Source organism: Argopecten irradians, chromosome 2, assembly GCF_041381155.1.
Source record: "Argopecten irradians isolate NY chromosome 2, Ai_NY, whole genome shotgun sequence".
NCBI lineage: Eukaryota > Metazoa > Mollusca > Bivalvia > Pectinida > Pectinidae > Argopecten > Argopecten irradians.
Window position 1 is genome coordinate 62,675,617 of NC_091135.1, and position 24,157 is coordinate 62,699,773.

Below are 24,157 nucleotides of genomic sequence, written 5' to 3' on the forward strand. Positions count from 1 at the left end.
ACGATAGCCGTATCGCTATTAATTATAGCAAAACAAAAAAGTCCTACGTTGAAAATATTGCAAGTACATTCATTATTTACATAAACCAGTAATTAGAATAATCATTTATTTCATCTAGACAAAACAATTTGCAAATCCCATACACCGCCTGCAAGGAGACGTCCTTGGCCTATCGCTACCCACGATGCTCTCGATAGTTGTATTATATTATGTAACTTTTCATGGGATATTAAATCTAGATATATCTGTTTTCGACAGTTAACTTTCTATGAACATGTGTAAAACAAGCAGTCTCAGCTGCTATTCCGAGACCGTAAAATGCAATCTTGGTCACCTCAGTCAAAACACAGAGGCAGGCAAATTATGACAGAAATGTTTACTAGTAATTTGATATGTATGTCATTAAAAGTATTGGAGACCTTTTGATATGCAAGTGGCTGCCCGTATTATTTTTTGTGAAAAATGAATTATACATATATGTAATAAAATTAGGTTAGCTTTTTGATTGTCATTATTGTTATATACACTGTATGTGATATTTAAACAAAAACATATATTTTACCTTAGAAGCCAATGATATATATATGTAAGTATCGGTTGGCTTGTAATAATAATAACAATAAGAAGAAGAAACGGAGCAAAAACATTATGTCCCCACTTCGTTTAGGGGACATAAATATCGGCTACATCAATAGAGTTTGGTTTGATTTGCTTAGTTTCATGTCCTATCAACAGCCAAGGTCATGTAAGGATGTTTTAGATTCGATGGTGGAGGAATACCAAAGTACCCAGAGAAAACCACCAACCAGCAGTCAGTACCAGGCAACTGCACCACATGGGATTCAAACTTGCAACCCAGAGGTGGAGTAGACTCCTGGAAGCCTGAATTTCGGTGGGTACTATCAACAATACTTACCAGACTCTGGTGGGCCTGAATTTATGTGGGTACTATCAACAATACTTACCAGACTCTGGTGGGCCTGAATTTATGTGGGTACTATCAACAATTCTTACCAGACTCTGGGGGGCCTGAATTTCTGTAGGTACTATCAACAATACTTACCAGACTCTGGTGGGCCTGAATTTATGTGGGTACTATCAACAATACTTACCAGACTCTGGGGGGCCTGAATTTCTTTGGGTACTATCAACAATACTTACCAGACTCTGGGGGCCTGAATTTCTGTGGGTACTATCAACAATACTTACCAGACTCTGGGGGGCCTGAATTTATGTGGGTATTATCATCAATACTTTCCAGACTCTGGGGGGAGGGGGGCCTGACTTTCTGTGGGTACTATCATCAATACTTACCAGACTCTGGGGGGCTGGAACTAACATCCACAACATTTGTCTGTTTTAATGGTTTCTTTTCCTTCATCAATATGCCAAGCATCACTAAAAATAAAGTGAAGAATTATCAAGTGGAATGTAATTTTCCCCCAAAATTATCATTTATTTTTAATAGTCTTAAATACAGTGAACCAACAAGTGAAAACAATAACATGACTGAAAGACTAAATATCAAACAAGAGGCCCAGAGGGCCTGTATCGCTCACCTGGTTTGTAATGCCAAGTAATGTTCTGAATACAAGTTCATTGTTTCTTTTTCTGAAGGAATTTGAATATTTACATCTAACTCTCCTATTGGGCCCCACCCCTCCTGCCCCCAGGGGGTCAGAGCCAAAATTTATACAAGTTCTGTTCCCCTTCACCAAAGGATGTTTGTGGCCAAATTTGGTCACAATCCATGCAGAACTCGAGCTCTAGGACATAAGTAGCGATTTTATAGGATTTACCTCAAATTCCCCTATTGGGCCCCCCTCCTGCCCACGGGGGGTCAGAGCCAAAATTTATACAAGTTCTGTTCCCCTTCCCCCAAGGACGTTTGTGACCAAATTTGGTTAAAATCCATGCAGAACTCTAGGACAAGTAGCAATTTATAGGATTTACCTCTAATTCCCCTATTGGGGGGCCCCCCTCCTGCCCCCGGGGGGTCAGAGCCAAAATTTATACAAGTTCTGTTCCCCTTCTCCCAAAGATGTTTGTGGCCAAATTTGGTCACAATCCATGAAGAACTCTAGGACAAGTAGCGATTTATAGGATTTGCCTCTATTCCCCTAATGGGCCCCGCCCCTCCTGCCCCTGGAGGGTCAGAGCCAAAATTTATACAAGTTCTGTTCCCCTTTCCCCAAGGATATTTGTGGCCAAATTTGGTTACAATCCATGCAGAACTCTAGGACAAGTAGCGATTTATAGGATTTACCTCTATTTTCCATATTGAGCCCCGCCCCTCCTTCCCCCGGAGGGTCAGAGCCAAAATTTATACAAGTTCTGTTCCCCTTCCCCTATGGATGTTTGTGGCCAAATTTGGTCACAATCCATGCAGAACTCTAGGACAAGTAGCGATTTATAGGATTTACCTCTATTTTCCATATTGAGCCCCGCCCCTCCTTCCCCCGGGGTGTCAGAGCCAAAATTTATACAAGTTTTGTTCCCCTTCCCCCAAGGATGTTTGTGGCCAAATTTGGTTAAAATCCATGCAGAACTCTAGGACAAGTAGCGATTTATAGGATTTGCCTCTATTTCCCCTAATGGGCCCTGTCCCTCCTGCCCCTGGAGGGTCAGAGCCAAACTTTATACAAGTTCTGTTCCCCTTCCCCCAAGGATGTTTGTGGCCAAATTTGGTCACAATCCACGGAGGACTCTAGGATAAGTAGCAATTTATAGGATTTGCCTCTATTTCCCCTATTGGGCCCCGCCCCTCCTTCCTCCGGGGGGTCAGAGCCAAAATTTATACAAGTTCTGTTCCCATTCCCCCAAGGATGTTTGTGGCCGAATTTGGTCACAATCCATGCAGAACTCTAGGACAAGTAGCAATTTATAGGATTTACCTCTATTTTCCCTATTGGGCCCCGCCCCTCCTGCCCCTGGGGAGTCAGAGCCTGTGGCCAAATTTGGTTACAATCCATGCAGAACTCTATGACTAGTAGCGATTTAAAGGAAATGTTGACGAACAATGGACGGACGCCGGACGCCGCGACATGACATAAGCTCACCAGCCCTTCGGGCCAGGTGAGCTAAAAATCTAATTATCTGAAAATGTATCTCGAGGAGGACTCTATAAACTTATCTATAATTGTAATTATAAGTTTCATACAATACATACTGTCGTCTTTCTCTTTCTGGTTATATCTAAAGTTTGTACTTGCATTATAGTGAGATACATGTACTTAGTTTAAAATTTCTTTCTGAATTGAGACACTGTGTATAGTTTTATATGCTAATTAACATAAAACATAACCAACCAAGTCAAGTAGAAAGTCTCCAAAAATATAATGTTATATTTAACACCCTTACAATTGTTTCCATCAGTTTACCACAACCGAACTGCTTTAAACAGAAAATTGAAAAAGAAAACACTTTTTTCTTCCAAGATTTTATAATGCATACCATTTTCACTGTAGTCTCTCTTGCGACCTCGTGACCCTGTGATAGATTTAAAGCGTTTCATTGAACGCTGTACATCCCTTTCTGTAATAAGTGTTGACTCCAGTGGCAGATTGGCCGCCTTTTTAGCTGCAAGTAATGCAAGCTGGTCCGCATGGTCATTACCGTCCACTCCAGCACCTGAGGGTATCCAGTCTATAGCTACATGGACTCCCTGAGACAAGATGTCCTCTCTCTTCTTCCTTATCCTTCCAACAACCTCTCTGAGTTCCTTGTTAACTTTTTCATACAAGCATCCTTTAATCACTTTTTGGTTATCACAAAAAATCTGAATTTTTTCCAGTTCTAAAAGATTAACATTTTTACTAATATGAGACAAAGCGTTCTCTATTGCAGCATATTCAGCTTTTTCAACTGAGGACCGAGGGGAAACAGGGACAGACAACTCTGCTACTTTAGTCTTGTCATTCTGGTATATTACAATGCCACTACCACACGGTCCAAGCCTTCCTTTAGAGTCTAAAGTAGAACCATCTGTATACACTATCAGTGCTTTATCAGGTAAAGATAATAATACTTTCTTATACATTTCTTTTGCAAGTTCAACTTTCTCATCTGTCCTCTCCCCATACCAGTAATCATTGACAGGTTTTGAATATCCTCGTGAAATGTTACACCTATAGCAACAAACACTGACTGCAGACACAGAACTTGGTTGAAAGCCGTCACTAAGAAATAGCACATTTGTGGTTTCGGACCTCCTTAACATCTGGTAGAATACCCTAAAGGGTATCTGTCTATGTAACTTAAACATCCTCTGGATCTGTTTGATAGAAGAAACAAAAAATAGAAACAGAAAATCTGTCAAATTACAGACATAACAATGCCTTATGCTAGGTTTACACTAAGTTCCCGGCGGCCACGGCAGCCCCGTTTCAGGCCACCGTGGACAAAACGTGGTGACCGCGAGACAACGCAGAAGGACGTGATAGATAAACGTGAGCGGTCGTGATTACCGTGGATGCCGTGCCAGATTTTTAAACTGTCAAAAAATTTGCCACGGCAGTCAAGGTACAGATGGTGAACGCCACAGGACGTAATAAAACGGGGTTGACGTAACAAAACGTACTAGTGCGTATGAGGCCGTAACAAAACTTCCAGATGGTCCGTGGTGGAACGGGCAGCAATCACGTTCCCCGGAATCTCACAGTGATTTCAAGTTTTGTGACGTTCTGCTGCGTTTTTTCCACGTTTTATCACGGTTGATGTAGATTGGCTGCACGTTTTGTGCCGTTTTATTAATGTTTATCAAGGTTTTGACAGCAAGCCAAGGCGGATGATAACCGTTTTGATGCGTTATGTTAAGACACATCACGGCCTGTAGTGGTTGAAAGCCCGACATGATACGACTTGTTACGTCTTATTACAGTCTTACGTTGCAAGCAATATATGATGGAGCATCATTGCCTGGCCTGGTACATATTCACTACTTCATGGAATTATTTGTATAAATAAATAGAAATAGTCATTATCAAACAAATTTAAACCATCAAATTATACCAAAACTATTATTGCAGAAGGCAGATTAAGTGAGAACCATTACAGAAAAAAAAATATTTGCATAGAAACACTTGGCTATGATAATTATATATTTATACCAAATATAGCTAATATTTTTATTCTTTTAATGCATTTTGTAATCAAAACGTGTTTGAAATGACATATTTGGCAATATATATTGTTTCATTTGCTCCAAAAAAGCCCGGCATCAGACTTTCATCCCTAGTAAGCCTTGGAGGACCGTGAAAAACGTATCGGAGCTTGATCAAAACGTGTAACACGTAGCAGACCTCATCAGATCGTAACAGGCCTAGAGAGAACGTAGTGGTATCCTTTATAGACCGTGCTAAAGCCGTATTGTACCTTTAATGTCCGGGAACAACACTTTCCCCTATATCCACGGTCCATCACATTATCCGTAAAAGACCGTGACAAAACTTCCCAAGACCTAGCTCAACTTGAATACAGAGACAAAAATAGCCAAAATTCCACGGCGCACCATATTTTGGGCAAACGGGGCGACCATGGTCGCGGGGAACATAGTGTAAACCTAGCATTATACATTTTACATCCAAAACCTCTTTTATATACGAGCACATGTAGAGTTATTAATCAAAGTTTTATATTTTTAAACTAATTAGTTTGTTTTATTGATGTTCTATTTGGTCAAGATTGTATTATAGTCCCTAGTAGGTGTATAGCTGATCATTCATGAATTTATTATAACTATCATTGATGCCTTCTATTGAGCTCCCAGTAACTATGCAGTCATCATCTGCATGTCTTAGATCAACATCAGACTTTCATTCTGAGTTAATTCATTTCAGCTAGAAATGTTGACTTAATTTATTTGATTCTTTCCTGCATACGTAGGAAAACAGGAAAATTCACATTCATGTCGAGTGCCCCGACCAGGAATTGAACATGGGTCTCCAGCGTGGAAATCTACGACTCTATCAACTGAGCCAAAGAAGCATGCTCCATCAGCTGAGTGACAGAGACCGTATTTAACACTATGTACAAACCACACCAACCCGCTACTTTTGCACTAATCGGCCTGTTTTTCTTGAGATTACCTAAATCTCAACCTGAAACTCTTTAACCACCTTCCATGGGTTACCCAATGTAGAAGAACAGCTACACATTCCTGTAGAGGGCCCCGACCAGGAATCGAACCCAGGTCTCCTGTGTGAAAAAACTACGGCTCTAGCGACTTATCGAGCAAATTTACATGCTTCGTCAGCTGAGTGACAAAGACAGCATTAAACACTTCATGGATGTACAAACCACACCGATCTGCTCCTATTGCAGATCAAGGTCAATCTAAGTTTAAACAAGATTCTTTTCTGCTATAATCTCAACAAAGACGGTGGGTGAAACTCGGAGGAGTTGGAGAGGGCTAAATCCAATTGTAACAGGAGAGGAGAAAATGTAGTGGCCAGACCGGGATTCGAACCAGGGACCCTCTGAACACTAGCGTGGTGCTCTACCGACTAAGCTACCTGGTCACCGATGATCCACCCAATCCAATCCTGCTACACTCGACATAGTATCAGGACTAACGACTACTAGTTGTGATCGAGTGCTCATGACATATAGGTCTTGAGATACCTGGGTGGTGTAACAACCAACAGGCCCAAGCTTTAGCTCGGTGGTGAATAGTCGTACCACGGTAGTCGGTAGTTACGTTTGATCCGTACATGTGTCAGTGTCTTGTACATAAGCTTTGACGGCAGGCAGCCGTATTGTGGTGTCAATTCATGTAGGGTGCATGTTACTCATGACATTGTCTCATGACCACTACTTAGTAGTCGTGAACACTCACAACATAGGCAGGTCGTGAGTAGGCCTGGTTACAGTAGAACTAGTGTTGACGACACGATTGCAACCAGCAGGCTCTGAACCCTAGTAACAGTGATCAGAAACTACAGTGTTGTGTGTCGGAGTATACGTTTGACGACAGGCAGTTGTTGTAGTGTATAGTTGCTGCTGTCCGGTGGTTTGTTTTGTGTACATATTCACCAGCAATGGGGTGTTGCGCTCCGATTGTGTATAGGGTTGTCTCCCTTCAGCTAGTGTATTGTAGTTCAGAGAGGTACTCTGTCATTATTTCATGTGTTGTACATAGAGCTTTGGATGATGTTACTGATAGTAACCATCATTATTTGTATATATTGGCTACTGTAGTGTAGTTGGTAATTCATAATAGGGACCTAAGTATATCTTGGTAACAACCCCCGCCCGGTATATATATGTTACACTTTCTCGAAGTCTTCGCCCTCGAAGACATATGAGAGCCTTCCAAACACCACCATCGTGGTTATTTAGTTGGGCGCCAATTCTGTAACAGGAGAGGAGAAAATGTAGCGGCCAGACCGGGATTTGAACCTGGGACCCTCCGAACACTAGCCGAATGCTCTACCGACTAAGATTTACCTGGTCACTGATGATCGACCCAGTCCATTCCCGCTATACAATAATATTAGACATCGATATTGAGAAACTTCTGATGAGCAATTATGATCAAAAGTGTCTCGTCATGCTATAACTCTAACATCGTTGGAGTAGGTAGGGCTGATCTACAAACTAGAATCTTTTTGATACTGTACCCAAATTGATACCCTAATTGACAAAACATTTTTTTGTTAAAGTTTACCTGATTTCTCAGTGGTGGTACCCCGAAAGATGCATCATCTATTGATAATTATGCTTCGTCTTATGTACCTATTTCTGTTATTTTCTCTGAAAGATAACTTTTAAAATTGATAACTCTGTCTGAACTTAAAAAGGAAACATACGTACCACTCACAATGAAATAATGCATTCCACTTACAACACTTTCACAGTAGTGTATGCAGGGATTTCCCCGTTCTATTTTTATAAACTTCGTTGATTGGTGGAAATATAAAATGTTACTGGACTGTTTGACCTTTTTTCTTTGATTTCGGAGTTATTCCCCCTGCTTACCGGCTGACCTTCAAGCATGGCTGTCAGACAATTTTCCAGGATCTCTAAGTTGTTCCAACAAAATGCACCATTTGCTGCATCGAGTAAGCTGAGGTAACAAAGCTAAAGATTGTTTATTATATTATATATGACTGTCATGATTTGTTTTAACAGGTCACCTAGTCTCTCGATTATCGTACAAAACCGTCCATTATGATTGTCGGCAAACCACGTTTTCAAGTCGTGTTACATTACGTTGTCAGTGGTTGACTTAGTCTGTATATAGGGTTAGACTTACGTGACTGGTAGACATTATTCAAATGTAATTTTAATCATTTTTAAGCAATAGAAAATCGAGTTTATTCAGCAACAAATTGGCAATTTAATTATTACTGATGAATGCAGAAAGGCAAATTGAATAATAATCCAATAATATTACTGTTACTTAGACGTCGATATTGAGAAACTTCTGATGGTCAGTATCGGCATCAAATTCCCGACCCCTAGGCCTATATGAGTCTTCGCAAGTTCCACCCTCGAACTAGGGCGCAAGTTTGACGCAAAATTACAAAGTGAAAACTTACTAGAATGTCAGAAAACATGGATAACGTAAAGATGTTAACATGTTAAGATTTGGGAAAAAATAATAAAATTAAAAAAATGAAATTTGTGTTATAACTGTCATTGATATAAATATTAAGTATCGATATATCGAAAGAAAAATATATATTGCTGAATATTTCATATATAATTTATGGTAATTGGGAAAAATTCTTTGAGTTAAAATTATCAGGAATTCCAACATTACTGTAACGTGCACTGGGTCCGGTTTGTCCCGATGGTCACTCGGAATATACTGTGTGTTTCCTTTGGTAGCGAAAATGTAATAAGTTGTAACTCAAATAAAACCTCAATCTCAATTAACCAAATAATCAGAATATTTACATGGGATTTATACTCATAATCAAACGACAAAACTATTAACAAAAGCCGTTCTACTTGCTACAGACATGACAAATTCACTTAACACCTATCTGTTAATACAATAATCCTATCCAGAGCAACGGCACTATTCCGATGCCTGCGCACTTGTCAACGAGCGCAGTGGCTATATACCTATGTTCCTTAACCACTATCAAGCACAGCGGTAACCTCGCCGCTGCGCTGCGCACTTGCTACTTGCTCTGTTATCGAGCGCAGAGGTGACTCGTCGCTGCGCCGCGCATTAGCTTCAGCGCGCAGTTGCTATCTACAATGCTGGCTGTCGGGTATATAACTCGGACTACCCCCGGCATCGGTTATCACACTAAACACATGAAAGTCTTATTCAGACTTTCACAGGGACTTATTCAGTCCTTGTATATTACCTGTTTAGCTTTTCCGACCTTCACAGCAACAACACCACTTTGATAATGACTGGAGCACTTCTATTTATACCCAATGACCGTGTCCATATTTTGCTACACGGATAAAACAGGTTATTCCATTTTTACTATATATCTGGTCACCCGAATGCTTGAATTAACTTAAACAACACACATACTATTTAAAGAGTTACAACGACACTGATACCACGTGCTCGCAATGAAGCACATCAAGCTAACAAGGTTGACAATGCTGAAACTATACAGTACACACAGCTACCGCTACTGAATATGGGCACATCTGGTCGTGTATACACGTGTTGATTTATAACTCAAAACTGGGTCACAGCTTATGCACATGTATTTACAAACAGACAACATTACAAGAAGGAAACCTCTCGTTTCGATGACATATACGATTTAAGTAAAACTTTCCATTTTCATCACATTACTACATCTTAGGAAGGTCATCAAGTAAAATTTTGATCATTGTATCAATTACAGAAAATATGAATTGATTATCATATCGTATAGGAAGATGAGAATCGTCAATACATCAATATCGTTTGTAATGATGACAACTCTAATTTGTGTACATGGTGATAAGGTCACCATCTAGAATAGCACTAGGGGGAATTTCCCTTTAGATTGGCAGACCAGTAAGTCCTGGTCGTAGGTTCGAACCCCGCTGGCGGCACACTACTCTCGCCATGTTTCATTTGTTGCCGTACACCACTCCAAGTGGAAGTATTAGAGGCTTCCTTGGAGAGAACCTGGGTTAGTCTGTGTTCAGGGCAAACACGTTTGAAAGGGGGAGTAGTGTAGCAGGTTCTAATTGTACATACGGTCGCCTGCTAGCTTTGCGCTGGGGGGGGGGATTTCCCTTTAGTTCTGTGGGCAGAGAGGCGGACCAGTAATCCGGGGTCGTGGTTTCTAACCCGGCTGGTGACACACTTGTCTCGCCCTGTTACAAAAGCATATGCATTTTGAATAGGATTATTTATTTCCTGTGTAGTTTATGTACTTTTCTGAAGCAAATACAGAAACATTTTCAAGCCTTAATTAATCAACAAACTTCATTCAAATTTTTTGGATAGTTTTCAAGTAACTTTAATTTTGGGAAATTTAGGGCTGAATTCAATTAGGGAAAATTAGAGCCTTAATGCCATTGGGAATGGGGCCGAAATTTCGCCCCAAATTCTACTGAAAAAATACCTTATGTACATATACATGGACGTACAATGTTTCAAATTTATTGACATCTTTGATACATTCATTTTCAAGATATTATTCATGGCAACATTCATAAATAAATCTCATTCTCATTTCTCAATGCATTGTGTTTTTTGGAACAGTTCAACATGGGCCAATGTGGAAATGGGTCCACCAGATGCCATTCTTGGAGTCACAGAGGCATTCAAGCGTGACACCAATCCAAAGAAGATGAACTTGGGTGTAGGAGCGTACCGTGATGATAATGGAAAACCATTTATCCTGGAATGTGTCAAAGAGGTAATTAAAATGATGCATTGTTTTATGCAATTACACTGATAATTTACAACATGAAACTGAAACCAAATTTGCAAATCATTACAATACACTGAGGTATAATCTTTAAGTAATAATTAATTTGAATTATGATGTAAGATGACTTAGGTGAGTGAGTTGATGACTGGATAATTCAGTCTAAATTTTCAATTCTTGGGATTAATGATAACACTTGACTGATGAAATGTGACAGGCCGAGCAGATGATGCTGAGGGAGGGAGTGGACCATGAGTATGCCCCTATCACTGGACCACCCGAGTTCTGCAAGGAGGCTGCAAAGCTTGCATTTGGTGATGACAGCGCAGTCATTAAGGAAGGGCGGGTGAGTATTATTGTCTTCCAAGTCTTAGTTTAGTCTGCAAAATCATATATAAAGGTACATGTAAATGAATAGGACTAATTCATGTACCATGTGATACAGGATAACGTTTGTGCAGGACTAGTATCTTTAGTGTTGATGTAACATAACACTGAAATGACGTTAGCTTGGGATATCATCATTATTCCATCATCAATAGAAACAACAGTCCTGCACAGGTATCATGTGGTGCATGAATTAATAGTTCCATTGGAAATGCTTTTGTATGGCAATAAGTTTAACTTGTACTATAATCTATTATTTGGTTTACTTCAAAAATCAGTACCTGTATGTACATATATTAACATTTTCACTGCAGCCCTACTATGTAACTTGCCAAGTGTAGTTAACATTCATCAGTCTATTAAATGTTGTTATGACGTCATCATCATTGACATCTCAATTGTCGTGCCAACCAACATTGAAAAGGGATGTTCAAATGGCTGTTCCGTCTTTGAATGATGATAATGGGTGCTAGTGCGCTTCATTGAATTTGCCCATGTCCAGTTGGCATTCATATTGGCTATGAATACCAACTTCAAGACATTCAATGCTTAAATGGTAACGAAACAAGTATCGTAAAAATGAAAGCTGTTCTGAGATTTGCTGAAACTGGTTCTACTGAGTACAATATATTGTTTTGTTTCATGGTAACATGAACTATCAGTTCTTTCTCAGCAGACTGATGAACCCAGATTTCTGTGCATACCACAAAGAATAAGTTATTTTTGGCATTGTCACCATTATTGAAGAAGCTGAATCATGAATACTGTTGTTTTTTAATTTTCAGAATGTCACAGTACAGGGTGTCTCAGGAACAGGATCCCTCAGAATCGGTGGTGCATTCTTTGTGAGTTTATTTACAATGACCTTGGTATACTATCATATTTAGGTTGTCATTCCAACAGCAGGCTGAAGCGGGTAATGTCACATTTCATGACTCCTTGTTCAAGTTTTTTTTCCAAGTCTAAAAGTCAAAAGTCAATGTCACTGTTACTATAACTTGAAAATTCAGTTTGTTGATAAAACATCATTTGCAATCACAATATTTAATTAAATCAAATTTTATTTACTTCGAATTCAAGCATTACCAAAGAATTAGAAAAAAAATCTTTTACTCACACTGTTAAATACATTGTATGATCAATTGTGTTGTTTTTTCTTTCATTTTTGCGAAATTTTAGGTTTTTATGTTTCTGTTTTAGGCAAACTGGTACTCAAAGAGCAAGGTATTCTACCTTCCAAGTCCGTCCTGGGGAAACCATACACCAATCTTCAAGTATGTAAATTTACCAACAAGTTCCACGTCAATAACACCTCACTTGTGATTAGTGTCATAGATTAATATTGCCTTTATGTATTTTCATGGTGAAAGGATGGAGCATTTGACATTACGTACCAGACAATCATCCTATCGGTTTCTGAAACTAAACGCTATGATCAAAGCTGATATATGAAGGTTTGAACTAAATTTCAAATAAGACTTATTTTGTTGAATTACTTTGGAGTACTAATACTTGCTATTGTTCCTTCAGACACTCGGGCCTGGAGGTGAAATCCTACAGATATTATGTCTTTACAAAAATTGTGAATTATATGACCCTGGGGTCTCGCGTTTCCCCCTGGGGAGGGGGTCAAGTTTACTATAGTTTATATAGGGAAAACACATTTATGAGCATGTTTTGCTCAATTTTCATTGGGAACGACTCAGACTTGGTTAGAATTATTAGCCTGAGATAGCATTTTAATATCATATCCACATTGGTCCTGGCCGACCCCCTGGGGGCAGAGGGGTGGGGCTAAAAAAGGGTCAAATAGGCTAAAACTTCAAAAATCTTCTTCTGAAATTCTGGAAATGGTAGAATCAAATACTTTTCATAAATAGAAAGGTTTTAAGGTCCTTTACAAAATTTATGAATTATATGACCCTAGGGTCTCCCGTTTCCCCTTGGGGAGGGGGTCAAGTTTACTATAGTTTATATAGGAAAAACACATTAATGAGCATTTTTTGCTCAATTTTCATAGGAAATGAGTCAAACTTGGTTAGAATTATTAGCCTGAGATAGCATTTTAATATCATATCCACATTGGTCCTGGCCGATCCCCTGGGGGGCAGAGGGAGGGGCAAAAAAAGGGTCAAATAGGCTAAAACTTCAAAAATCTTCTAAAATTCTGGATATAGTGGAATCAAATAATTATAGATGGAAAGGTCTTAAGGTGTATTATAAAAATTTTGAATTATATGACCTTGGGGTCTCACGTTACCCTCCGGGGAGGGGTCAAGTTTACTTTAGTTTATATAGGAAAAACATATTTGTGAACATTATTGCCCAATTTTCGTAGGAAATTAGTCAAACTTGATAAGAATTATTAGCCTAAGATATAGCATTTTAACATTCATATCCGTCCTCAAGGACCCCTTGGGGGACCAGAGGGGCAGGACCAAAAAGGGTCAAAATTATTAAAATTTCAAAAAATACCTCTAAGTTCACAGGTTTGATGGAAGCAAATACTCTTCATAGTCTAAAAAGTGAAATTTATAAATCACTGACCAACTTCAAGGACCAGCATATAGTGTTTATATGTCTTTAATTTGTTTCATTATATATTCTAACTCAGGTGACCGTTAAGGCCCATGGGCCTCTTGTTATGTTTCTGTTTTAGGCAAACTGGTACTCAAAGAGCAAGGTATTCTACCTTCCAAGTCCGTCCTGGGGAAACCATACACCAATCTTCAAGTATGTAAATTTACCAACAAGTTCCACGTCAATAACACCTCACTTGTGATTAGTGTCATAGATTAATATTGCCTTTATGTATTTTTATGGTGAAAGGATGGAGCATTTGACATTACGTACCAGACAATCATCCTATGTTTCTGAAACTAAACGCTATGATCAAAGCTGATATATGAAGGTTTGAACTAAATTTCAAATAAGACTTATTTTGTTGAATTACTTTGGAGTACTAATACTTGCTATTGTTCCTTCAGACACTCGGGCCTGGAGGTGAAATCCTACAGATATTATGATCCCAGTACTTGTGGGTATGACTTCAATGGGGCTATGGAGGATATATCAGTAAGTTATCTCCCCTTTTGTATGTTCCCTTATAGAGGATATCAGTAAGTTATCTCCCCTTGTGTATGTACTCCTCTGGAGGATAATGGTTATTCGAATATTTCGGTTATTTGTTTAAAATTCTGGGGTCCCGATTTTTTCCTTCTTTATCTTTGTTTTTCAACTCTGTGTATTTGAATAAACTTTTTACATAACCTCTGATTATTCGAATAAGATATCTGAGAAAATCCAAAAAATAAAATAGAATATTTATCAATTCTACATTGTATTTTCAGTGAAATTCGTCGATATATGTTTTAAGATACCTCGTTTTCTAGAAATCAGTATGGTGACAGATTAACGTTATCGTATGGCTTGTTATTTTATGCAAGAATTTGCAAAGGTATTCGACACTGATACGATTTGCATCAGCAGCAGTAGATTATTACTTTAGTATCGCTGACTCAGACATCTAATTACAGCATTTGCACTTTCAAATATGTTAATTTATTAACGTAACATACCTTAGTTCGCGATTGGTTGGAGAAACCATGCTTCCTTACAACAATCACCATTCATGGGTAGTCTCGTTCAACCAGACTCTTTTGACCACGCCAGACATGTGCGTATCAAGCGTCGCATTGAATGAGTAATTGAAGCATGCAAAGTCGGCGTGCAATGACTACCACAAGTTTTTTATGTAATATGGATACAAAAAAATACTTGTTATGTTGTTTCATTGGTGCTTGAATATGCATTATTTTATGAAATATTATCAAGCTAGTTTGCCGCATTGATAATACCGGAAGAATTCTCAAAACATATTTAGGCCCAGTACCTAAAGCATGGCTTCATCACCAGCCGCCATTTTCGAATTCATGCACATGTGTCAAAACAACACTGCAAGTTGATCGGCCCTTTGAAGTTTAATCATGATCTTATGATCATTTTGCCAGGGCAAATGTACATTATAAATTAGTTCTTTATTTAGGTTCAGAATTGATATATGTATTGCATTTGTTATCGATCGTCAGGCTTTTTCAAAAAACAGATTCATGGGGTGATCTAACGTAGGCCTAAACAGGATTCTAAATGTTAGAATGTTGTTTTGTTAGTAAACAATTAAAATCGATTTATAACTTTGAAAATAATTACTTGTTGTTCGTTTTAAGTGTAAATAATTTACATATTGATCAAATGAAGGAAACCATATTGCCTGTTCACATGCATAAGTATGTAGAGGGTCAAATGGAGGTGTAAAACGCCATCTCTGCCTATTCGAATACTCCGGTTATTCAAATGTTTTCTTCTGGAAAATGACTTATTCAAATAAGCGGAATCCTCTGTATCAGTAAGTTATCTCCCCTTTTGTATGTTCTCCTATAGAGGATATCAGTAAGTTATATCCCCTTGAGCATGTTTTCTTATGGAGGATACCAGTAAGTTATCTCCCCTTGTGTATGTTCTCCTATGGAGGATATATCAATAAGTTATCTCCCCTTATGTATGTTTTCCTATGGAGGATATATCAGTACATTATCCCCCCTTGTGTATGTTTTCCTTTGGAGGATATATCAGTAAGTTATCTCCCCTTGTGTATGTTCTCCTCTGGAGGATATATCAATAAGTTATCTCCCCTTGTGTATGTTTTTCATTGGAGGATATATCAGTTAGTTGTACCCCCTTGTGTATGTTCTCTTATAGAGGATATATCAGTAAGTTATCTCCCCTTTGATAAGATCGTCTATGGAGGATATATGAGTAAGTTATCTCCTTTTGCTGCTTTTATCAGTAAGTTATGTCCCTTTTGATATGTTTTCCTATAGAGGATATCTCAGTAAGTTATCTCCCCTTTGGTTTGTTCTCCAATTTATAAATAGGATATATTTAGAGGAATCTTCCTGGCATCTCACATTGTACTCTCATAGGATATATATCCATAGATTGTCTCCCCTTAAGTGGAAGAATATATCCAAAGATTGTTCTCATGGAGAATTTATGATTATAAACACAAGATTTATATGTCATAACAGGTTCTGATTTATTTCATTGCAGAATATACCTGAGGGTAGTACTGTTGTACTTCACGCATGTGCACATAACCCCACCGGTGTAGACCCAAGGGTAAGTAGTCAAGGTTGAGATCAGTGTTAGGGGCAATAGTAACATACAAAATTAAATGAGGAAGTATATCTGACACAGTTATTCTTTATCCATGTCAATGTCATTTTATCTATAGTGAAAAGTGTACATGCAGAATGATAAAGTTCCATGTCTTAAGTACATCAGTATCAAACATCCGAATCACATGGAATTTAGCAAATTGTGTATTCAAGCTGAAATATTTACTTGTTAAAATATTCATAATTCCCAAAGATGAAAATGTTTCAAAACATTGTTTACATCAATTCCTCTTTATACAATGAACAACAGTGGTTTTCAATCTGTTTACCTGTTGCAATCTGTTGTTGTAGCCTGAACAGTGGAAGGAGATGAGCGCTCTGATAAAGAAGAAGAATTTGTACCCATTCTTTGACATGGCTTACCAGGGATTCGCCAGTGGGGACATTGACAAGGATGCTTTCGCTGTCCGACAGTTCCTAGAGGATGGACACCAAATTGCTCTAGCTCAGTCTTTTGCCAAAAACATGGGACTGTATGGTAAGAATATGAGACTGCAGTGGTTTGGTAATCTGTTTTTATTAACTACTGTAAACCAACGTAATTCCACGTTTTTATACCCAAGAACATTTTCACTATTAAAGATTTAACTTTGCAATCCAGACTTCTGGAGTTCTAATTTACCTGCATTTGAAACACTTTCATGATAGATCACACAGGAAAATAAGTTTATTTACAATATAAGTGTTGTTACAGCATTCTGTGAACAGGTACCTTATATAAGAGAAAGAAATCAGTATAGGAAACGTCTACCAGGGATTTACCACACACAAGTGTCAGACAGTCAATGTGACATCCGCAGAGATCTATTTAGAAACAGATGTACATACTTGTAGATATTAGTGTAGAGTAAGCATATAAGAGGAACATAATTCAGTTTCATTTCTTTTAGCATCATTCTGTATTAAAATGTTATGAAAAATCAGTAGATAACAAAAAGTCATGAAAAATGAGGAAATAACAAAAAGTCACTTCTTAAATCTCATAAAAAGATGTGTCCGATAGTAAACCATGAAAATTAGATTAATAAACCAAATGTATAACTGTCACACTGCAGATCCAGTATATGTGAGATGATTCTGACATCCATGTAGATAACTTGTACGTTTCTTTAGATGAGGGATACATCTTACAATTCCTTTTGTTTAGGTGAACGAGCTGGTGCTTTCAGTATTGTTTGTGGGACTAAGGAGGAAGCAGACCGTGTGATGTCACAAGTGAAAATCCTCATTCGTCCCTTGTACTCTAATCCTCCCGTCCACGGCTCTCGTATCGCTGCCCGAATTCTCTCCAACCCAGATCTAAGGACTATTTGGTTAGTATTCCAGAAGAATAAAATTCTTGTCAATATTAGTTTCATGTTTTCTAAGTTGAGTTACTTGAATGCTGTTCAAAATTCAAATTGTGAGCTTTTGTTTGTCCTTCGCCCATCCTGAAACAGTTCATTATCTCAAGTTAAGTACTGAATGTAGGGCAAAGAAGTTATTATACAGTGTCGACAAAAAAGATTGTCAATTTTTCAATGCTATCTGCTCTTTATCAAGACAAACATAACAAACCATAAAGATAACCATTGACATTCAGGAAAACAATATAAGGGCTGTTCAAGCAAAACATATATGGAAGGGGGGGGCACTTTGAAATTAGAAGACACACCCACAGAAGCGATTATCAAATTTGTTGAACCTCCCAGTACAGTGAACTGTTGTTTGATGTGATTCATCTACAGTGGAACTTGGTTGATACGAACTCTGATAACTTGACAACCGGGCTTAATACGAAGTACTTTGCCGGTCCCAGCCGAATTCCCTCTTTATCTTTGTTTAAAGAACTTGGATAATTCGAATTCGGAAAACTTGAAGAGCTCGGATAATACGAAGCAAATTTTGGGTCCGAGTGACAAAAATCATACATAAAATGTTCTTATAACTGGAAATGGGATTTTTTGGACAATGAGTTCGCCGAAAATGCCGATTTTCTTTTTCATAAATCTGCTGTAGAACAGCATTTCAAAATATATATCTCGGTTTTATTGTTATAATTTTGCAACTACCTTCGGCGATTTTGACATCTCTCTTGTTCACATCATGTTACGACATGGAACTAGTCTATATATACCAAGTAAAGAGATCGTCAGTAGACAGGAGAACTCGCTTAATTCGAACACTCGGATAACTCGAAGTTTCATCTCGGCCCCTTCGAGTTCGTATTAACCGAGTTCCACTGTATTAGTAAATTTGTATAAAAATACAATCTTCCTAGAACCAGCAGAAAATCTATTCAAGATAGCGAAGCATTGCACAAGTGTAATGCAAGAGTAGACATCTGGACATTCACATTTGTGAACTGACACTTTTTTCTCGACTTGTAAATTTAAACAATGATTTGTTAATGACGATAGTATTTTGCCAAAACTAATCCATTGTTTCTCTGTACCATTGCCAAGTTTGATTGAATACAATATGTTTTAAATAAATATTCTGTCATTATTATAACAAAATACCCAGAAAATAAAATAATCAGGTTTTTTTATTGAAGATGAACAACACATTAATGTTGTCATAAATTAACATTAACCGTTATTTTTGTAGTCAGGATGACTGACAGCAACATTATACAACACAAATTTTGCATTTTATTTCAAAAGGTTGCAAATGCTTCAGATAGACCCACCCACAGAAGTGATTTTATTTTGACGCCACCCTGGCACAGAAGTGATTTTGTTTTGAATCCACCATGGCACCTTCCCTGGGTACCATATATGTTTTGCTGGAACAGCCCCAAGAGAATATCATAGTAATAAGTTCATTAAGTCTATCGACAAGTAGGAGCTGAATGTGAGTTCCTGCATGATGTTACTGATAATTCTCACACTTATTATTAGATTTCAGTTGGAATTTATTTGTTTATTATTCAGACTGAACTCAGAACTGAATCTTACTTACTACTATATTTCTTGGCCATCATGAGTGATTTTTAAGTTGGAAGAACATTGGTATTCAGTAACATTGTGTCCTTATTTGATGTTTATACCATTTGTCAGGCTTGGTGAAGTGAAAGGTATGGCTGACCGTATCATCAGCATGAGAACCAGACTGAAGGACGGCCTGGCAAGGGAAGGATCCAGCCTTAACTGGCAGCATATCACAGACCAGATCGGAATGTTCTGTTTCACTGGACTCAAGCCAGACCAGGTTAGTTTATTATTTACTACTGAATATTTTATTTGTCAGTTGATTCCTTCAAATTGAAAAGTACTTCCTTTATAGATTTTATTGGTATTTTTAAACCAGTATTTCATTTGATGTTTTCCTCACATTTATAAAATATCGGTAAAATGTTGTAGGGATTCATTTATAACTACGGTAAACCTCTGGTTAATTCGAACCCGCGGATAGTTTGAACACCTATTATTTTCAGGAAAAACACACAAAAAATAGCTAATAATAGTTCAAACACTGATTTTTTATAGTAAATCCTATTTCGGAATATTCAAACATGTCAAAATAGTAACATAAAAGTAAGATTTTTGTCAACAAATCAGCACAATGGGGTCCCCAAAAATGACAATATACATTTTGTATTTTACATCTTGCAACAAGAATGTTTGGAATAAAGATTTATAAATGGTCATTATAATGACCATACGTCCATAACATGGACATTTTAAGTCATAAATGGAATATTTACGCCGGTATATCAGCACAGCAAGGCCAAAAATTTAGACCTTGACACTGTATGTATTTGAATTGGCTGTATCTGATGGAAACGTGGAAGAAATTGCCAATATTTTTTAAGTCCAATCTAGATACAGAAATCAGCTAAAGTCGATATTACAATATGCATTCGGTCTATGTTTAGTCAGCCGATCAAGGTGTTAAATTACCTGTAAACATGTGCCTCATGCTTGTTTGGAAAGGCCAGTTATGGGGTGGCATGGAGAGCATCAAAAGCGATCACAGCGAGTGTGTCATTACATTTCCATGTTCAGTTCCAGCCAAAACAAAACAATCCACTTGTAGGCAAATCAGAGATTACACAATTTGATTGTGACCTAATCTTATGAACTTAATGTAAACATATATACATGTTAGACTATTTTCAACAGTGAAATAAATGAAGAAAAAAATCTTTATAATTAAAATAAATCAATAAATCTACGTTAGTTAAGAAATATAACAAAAACCTAACTACCATGGTAGATTTTTTGTGGTTTAAATAAATTTTTGGATGTTTATTTTTTTCAAAAAATGGACGTCACTATGTACATGTAGATTATAGCTGTCAATCGCTAACGGTACTGTTTTAGGGACTTGACCACATGCACATATGCATGGCTTCTGCTATGTAATTAATTATAAATTTACAAATTAAATGTTCTTGTTTACGAGGAATTCATCTTTCAGGTAAATCAGCAAAATATATTTGCTTTTCCTAGAGATTTCCTGCCATTCATTGCTTATGGCAGCAATGTCGATACTCAAACTGATTTTTACCAATTTCAACTCTGATAGTTCAAACTCACGATTTTTTCCTGGAGATTAATTTTGGATAATTTGAATTGGTCCATCAATATTTATATAATTCTGTTCGAACTAACCAAAGATTTACCGTAATTTGATAGCCTTTTACACATGTATGTACACAGTACAGTTTCAACATTTTACAAAAGCTGTCTACATAATAAAATATCTTGTATAATATTTGTGTGTTATTCTCTACCAGGTTGAGAAGCTTACTAAGGAGTACTCTGTATACCTTACTAAGGATGGAAGGATTTCTGTGGCTGGCATCACATCTGGTACCGTCGACTACCTAGCTCATGCCATCCACCAAGTCACAAAGTGAACTCTAAATATAGAATAATTTATACAAAGGATTTGTCCAAAACAGACGAAAACATTTGTGTGTTATCAGTTTTGAACATATTTCTTTGATCAAAAGGAAAATAGTTGTAGTATGAAAGAAAGACTAGTTTTCAGATGTAGTCAGTGTGAACATGAATAGTGTGTTTATACTGACTAGAGACCCATAACATCTTGTGAGACTTATTACTAAATTGGAGCAAGTCTGAAAGTCATCAAAAAAAAGATCTTAAAAATACTAATAAGATGGCTGAACTCCATGTATAAAAGGGAGATAGGAATGAATAAAGGATCTGATAAAAAGTGCTATTGATATGCAAATTCTGCTTGTTATGTCATCAAAATATTTGTTAAAATAAAACATTCTGGTGTTTTAACATTATTTATTTTTATATGAGCGGTGGATACTTTCTTACACAAATCTTGCATGCTTTCCTGATAATGATGTGTTCAGTTTAATCCTTATTCTTTGAATCCGAACCAGACTGTTTTGCCTACCTTTTTAAAACTATGCTGGTTTATAGTGATGAGGTTGAAGGTAGCTTAGATTTATATTAAATACATGAGTACGGATCATGGGTATATATGTACATGTAATACCCACATATAGAATAATCAATTACCTATTCCTGTATGTTTGAAAATTTATATTAATCATTGAATCTTTAACCAGGTAGGACATATGTTAAGTGTAGCACTTTCTGAAAAAAGTTATTTAAGAAATACAGTTTGTATATGTGAGTTACTTAGATCCTGTACGTTTATATACCACTAGCCTATGGGTCTATGTACTATGTTTATTTAGGGGTTGTATTGACTTCATTATTACATGATATATTTGTACTATAAACAGACTTTAAAATATTAGGCATATTCAGTGGTCGTTAATGAGGTAATGATAGACTGATGTACCTCCACATACATGTAATTTGAGGTTTAATACTTATAGGTACTGTAAACTTGCATATTTTATCAGTAATAATATTATACACATTTTGAGCCTGAGAGTATAATGCTTTATTATGCGTGTCAATTGTACCAGCTAATTTGTTTCTAAATTAGTAATTATGCATAATATGCCTTGAATCAACTATTTCAATGGTTTATTTTGAGAGTTTTATATGTGGATAGCTATGACAGTGTGTTTTATGCTGTAGGAATTAACATAGTACCATAACATTGTAGGTGTGGTAGTGACTGGCATTTCTATTGGTTAAATCATGTGTAAGATTTGTTATTAGTTGAAAACCATGATAGGATATAGACAGAGTAAAGTACACAGACACTTGACACACTGTTAATGTTATAATAAAACAATGGGATACTGACAGAATAAAATGCATTTATTTATTACTTTGTTATTGTTATGTATATATATTGTGTAGCTAACAAAACTAGTATTTATGAAACACGAAATATCTACAACTTCTTTCCTACAGAAACGATAGGTTATTAACATTTAAAATAAAACTTATACCCACACCAGTAACCTAGCATCATACACAAAACGACATTTTGGATACAATAATTACCCAAGGAAAAACACATAGAAAGACATTGTGGATACACCAATAACCCAGGGTATTATACAGACAGACATCGTGTATACACCAATACCCTAGGGTCACACAAACAGACATCGTGGATACACCAATAACCCAGGGTCACACAAACAGACATCGTGGATACACCAATAATCCAGGGTCACACAGACAGACATCGTGGATACACCAATAACCCAGGGTTACAAACAGACATGGATACAACAATATCCCAGGGTCACACAGACAGACATCGTGGTACACCAATAACCCAGGGTCACACAGACAGACATTGTGGATACACCCATATATACCCAGGGTCACACAGACAGACATCGTAGACACACCAATAACCCAGGGTCACACAGTGGATACACCAATAACCCAGGGTCACACAGTCAGACATCGTTGATATAACAATGCCCCAGGGTCACACAGAGAGATACCAATAACCCAGGGTCACATAGACAAACATCGTGGATACACCAATACCCCAGGGTCACACAGACAGACATCGTGGATACACCAATACCCCAGGGTCACACAGACAGACATCGTGGATACACCAATAATCCAGGGTTACACAGACAGACATCGTGAATACAACAATACCCCAGGGTCTTACACAGACAGATATTGTGTTTACACCAACAACCCAGGGTCACACAGACAGACATAGTAGAGACACCAATCACCCAGGGTCACACAGACAGACATCGTGGAGACACCAACAACCCAGGGTCATACAGACAGACATCATTGAAACACCAATAACCCAGGGTCACACAGACAGACATCGTGGAGACACCAATTACCCAGGGTCACACAGACGGACATTGTATATAAACCAATAACCCAGGGTCACACAGACAGACATCGTGGATAAACCAATACCCCAGGGTCACACAGACCGACATCGCGGATACACCAATAGATACACCAGGGTCACACAGACAATACATCGTGGATACACCAATAACCCAAGGTCATACAGACATACATCGTGGATACACTTATACCCCAGGGCCACACAGACAGACATCGTGGATACACCAATACCCCAGGGTCACACAGACAGACATCGTGGATACACCAATACCCCAGGGTCACACAGACAGACATCGTGGATACAACAATACCCCAGGGTCATACAGACACAGACATCGTGAATACAACAATACCCCAGGGTCTTACACAGACAGACATGTGTGTTTACACCAACAACCCAGGTCACACAGACAGACATCGTAGAGACACCAATAACCCAGGGTCACACAGACCGACA

General features: G+C 37.7%; 2 protein-coding genes across 3 annotated transcripts in view; one reads left to right on the forward strand and one right to left on the reverse strand.

The window, feature by feature from the left end:
- Nucleotides 1–7,945, reverse strand: part of LOC138316189 (uncharacterized) — a 24,423-nt gene extending 16,478 nt beyond the window's left edge. For both annotated transcript variants that reach the window (XM_069257757.1, XM_069257756.1), the window contains exons 1-3: nt 7,813–7,945; nt 3,454–4,273; nt 1,315–1,398 (exon numbers count right to left, since the gene is read on the reverse strand). In XM_069257757.1, coding sequence (XP_069113858.1) covers nt 1,315–1,398; nt 3,454–4,264 — 895 coding nt within the window. In that variant the 5' untranslated portion in view covers nt 4,265–4,273; nt 7,813–7,945. The remainder of the gene's footprint in view (nt 1–1,314; nt 1,399–3,453; nt 4,274–7,812) is intronic.
- On the forward strand, nt 7,918–22,681 carry LOC138316190 (aspartate aminotransferase, mitochondrial-like). The gene is made up of 11 exons (XM_069257758.1): nt 7,918–8,070; nt 10,676–10,832; nt 11,062–11,190; nt 12,017–12,076; nt 12,432–12,505; nt 14,219–14,306; nt 16,341–16,409; nt 16,760–16,946; nt 17,616–17,781; nt 19,510–19,660; nt 21,192–22,681. Exons 1-11 carry the CDS (start codon nt 7,994–7,996, stop codon nt 21,312–21,314), a joined length of 1,281 nt encoding a protein of 426 aa, XP_069113859.1. The 5' UTR covers nt 7,918–7,993; the 3' UTR covers nt 21,315–22,681.
- Nucleotides 22,682–24,157: the final 1,476 nt, after the last annotated feature.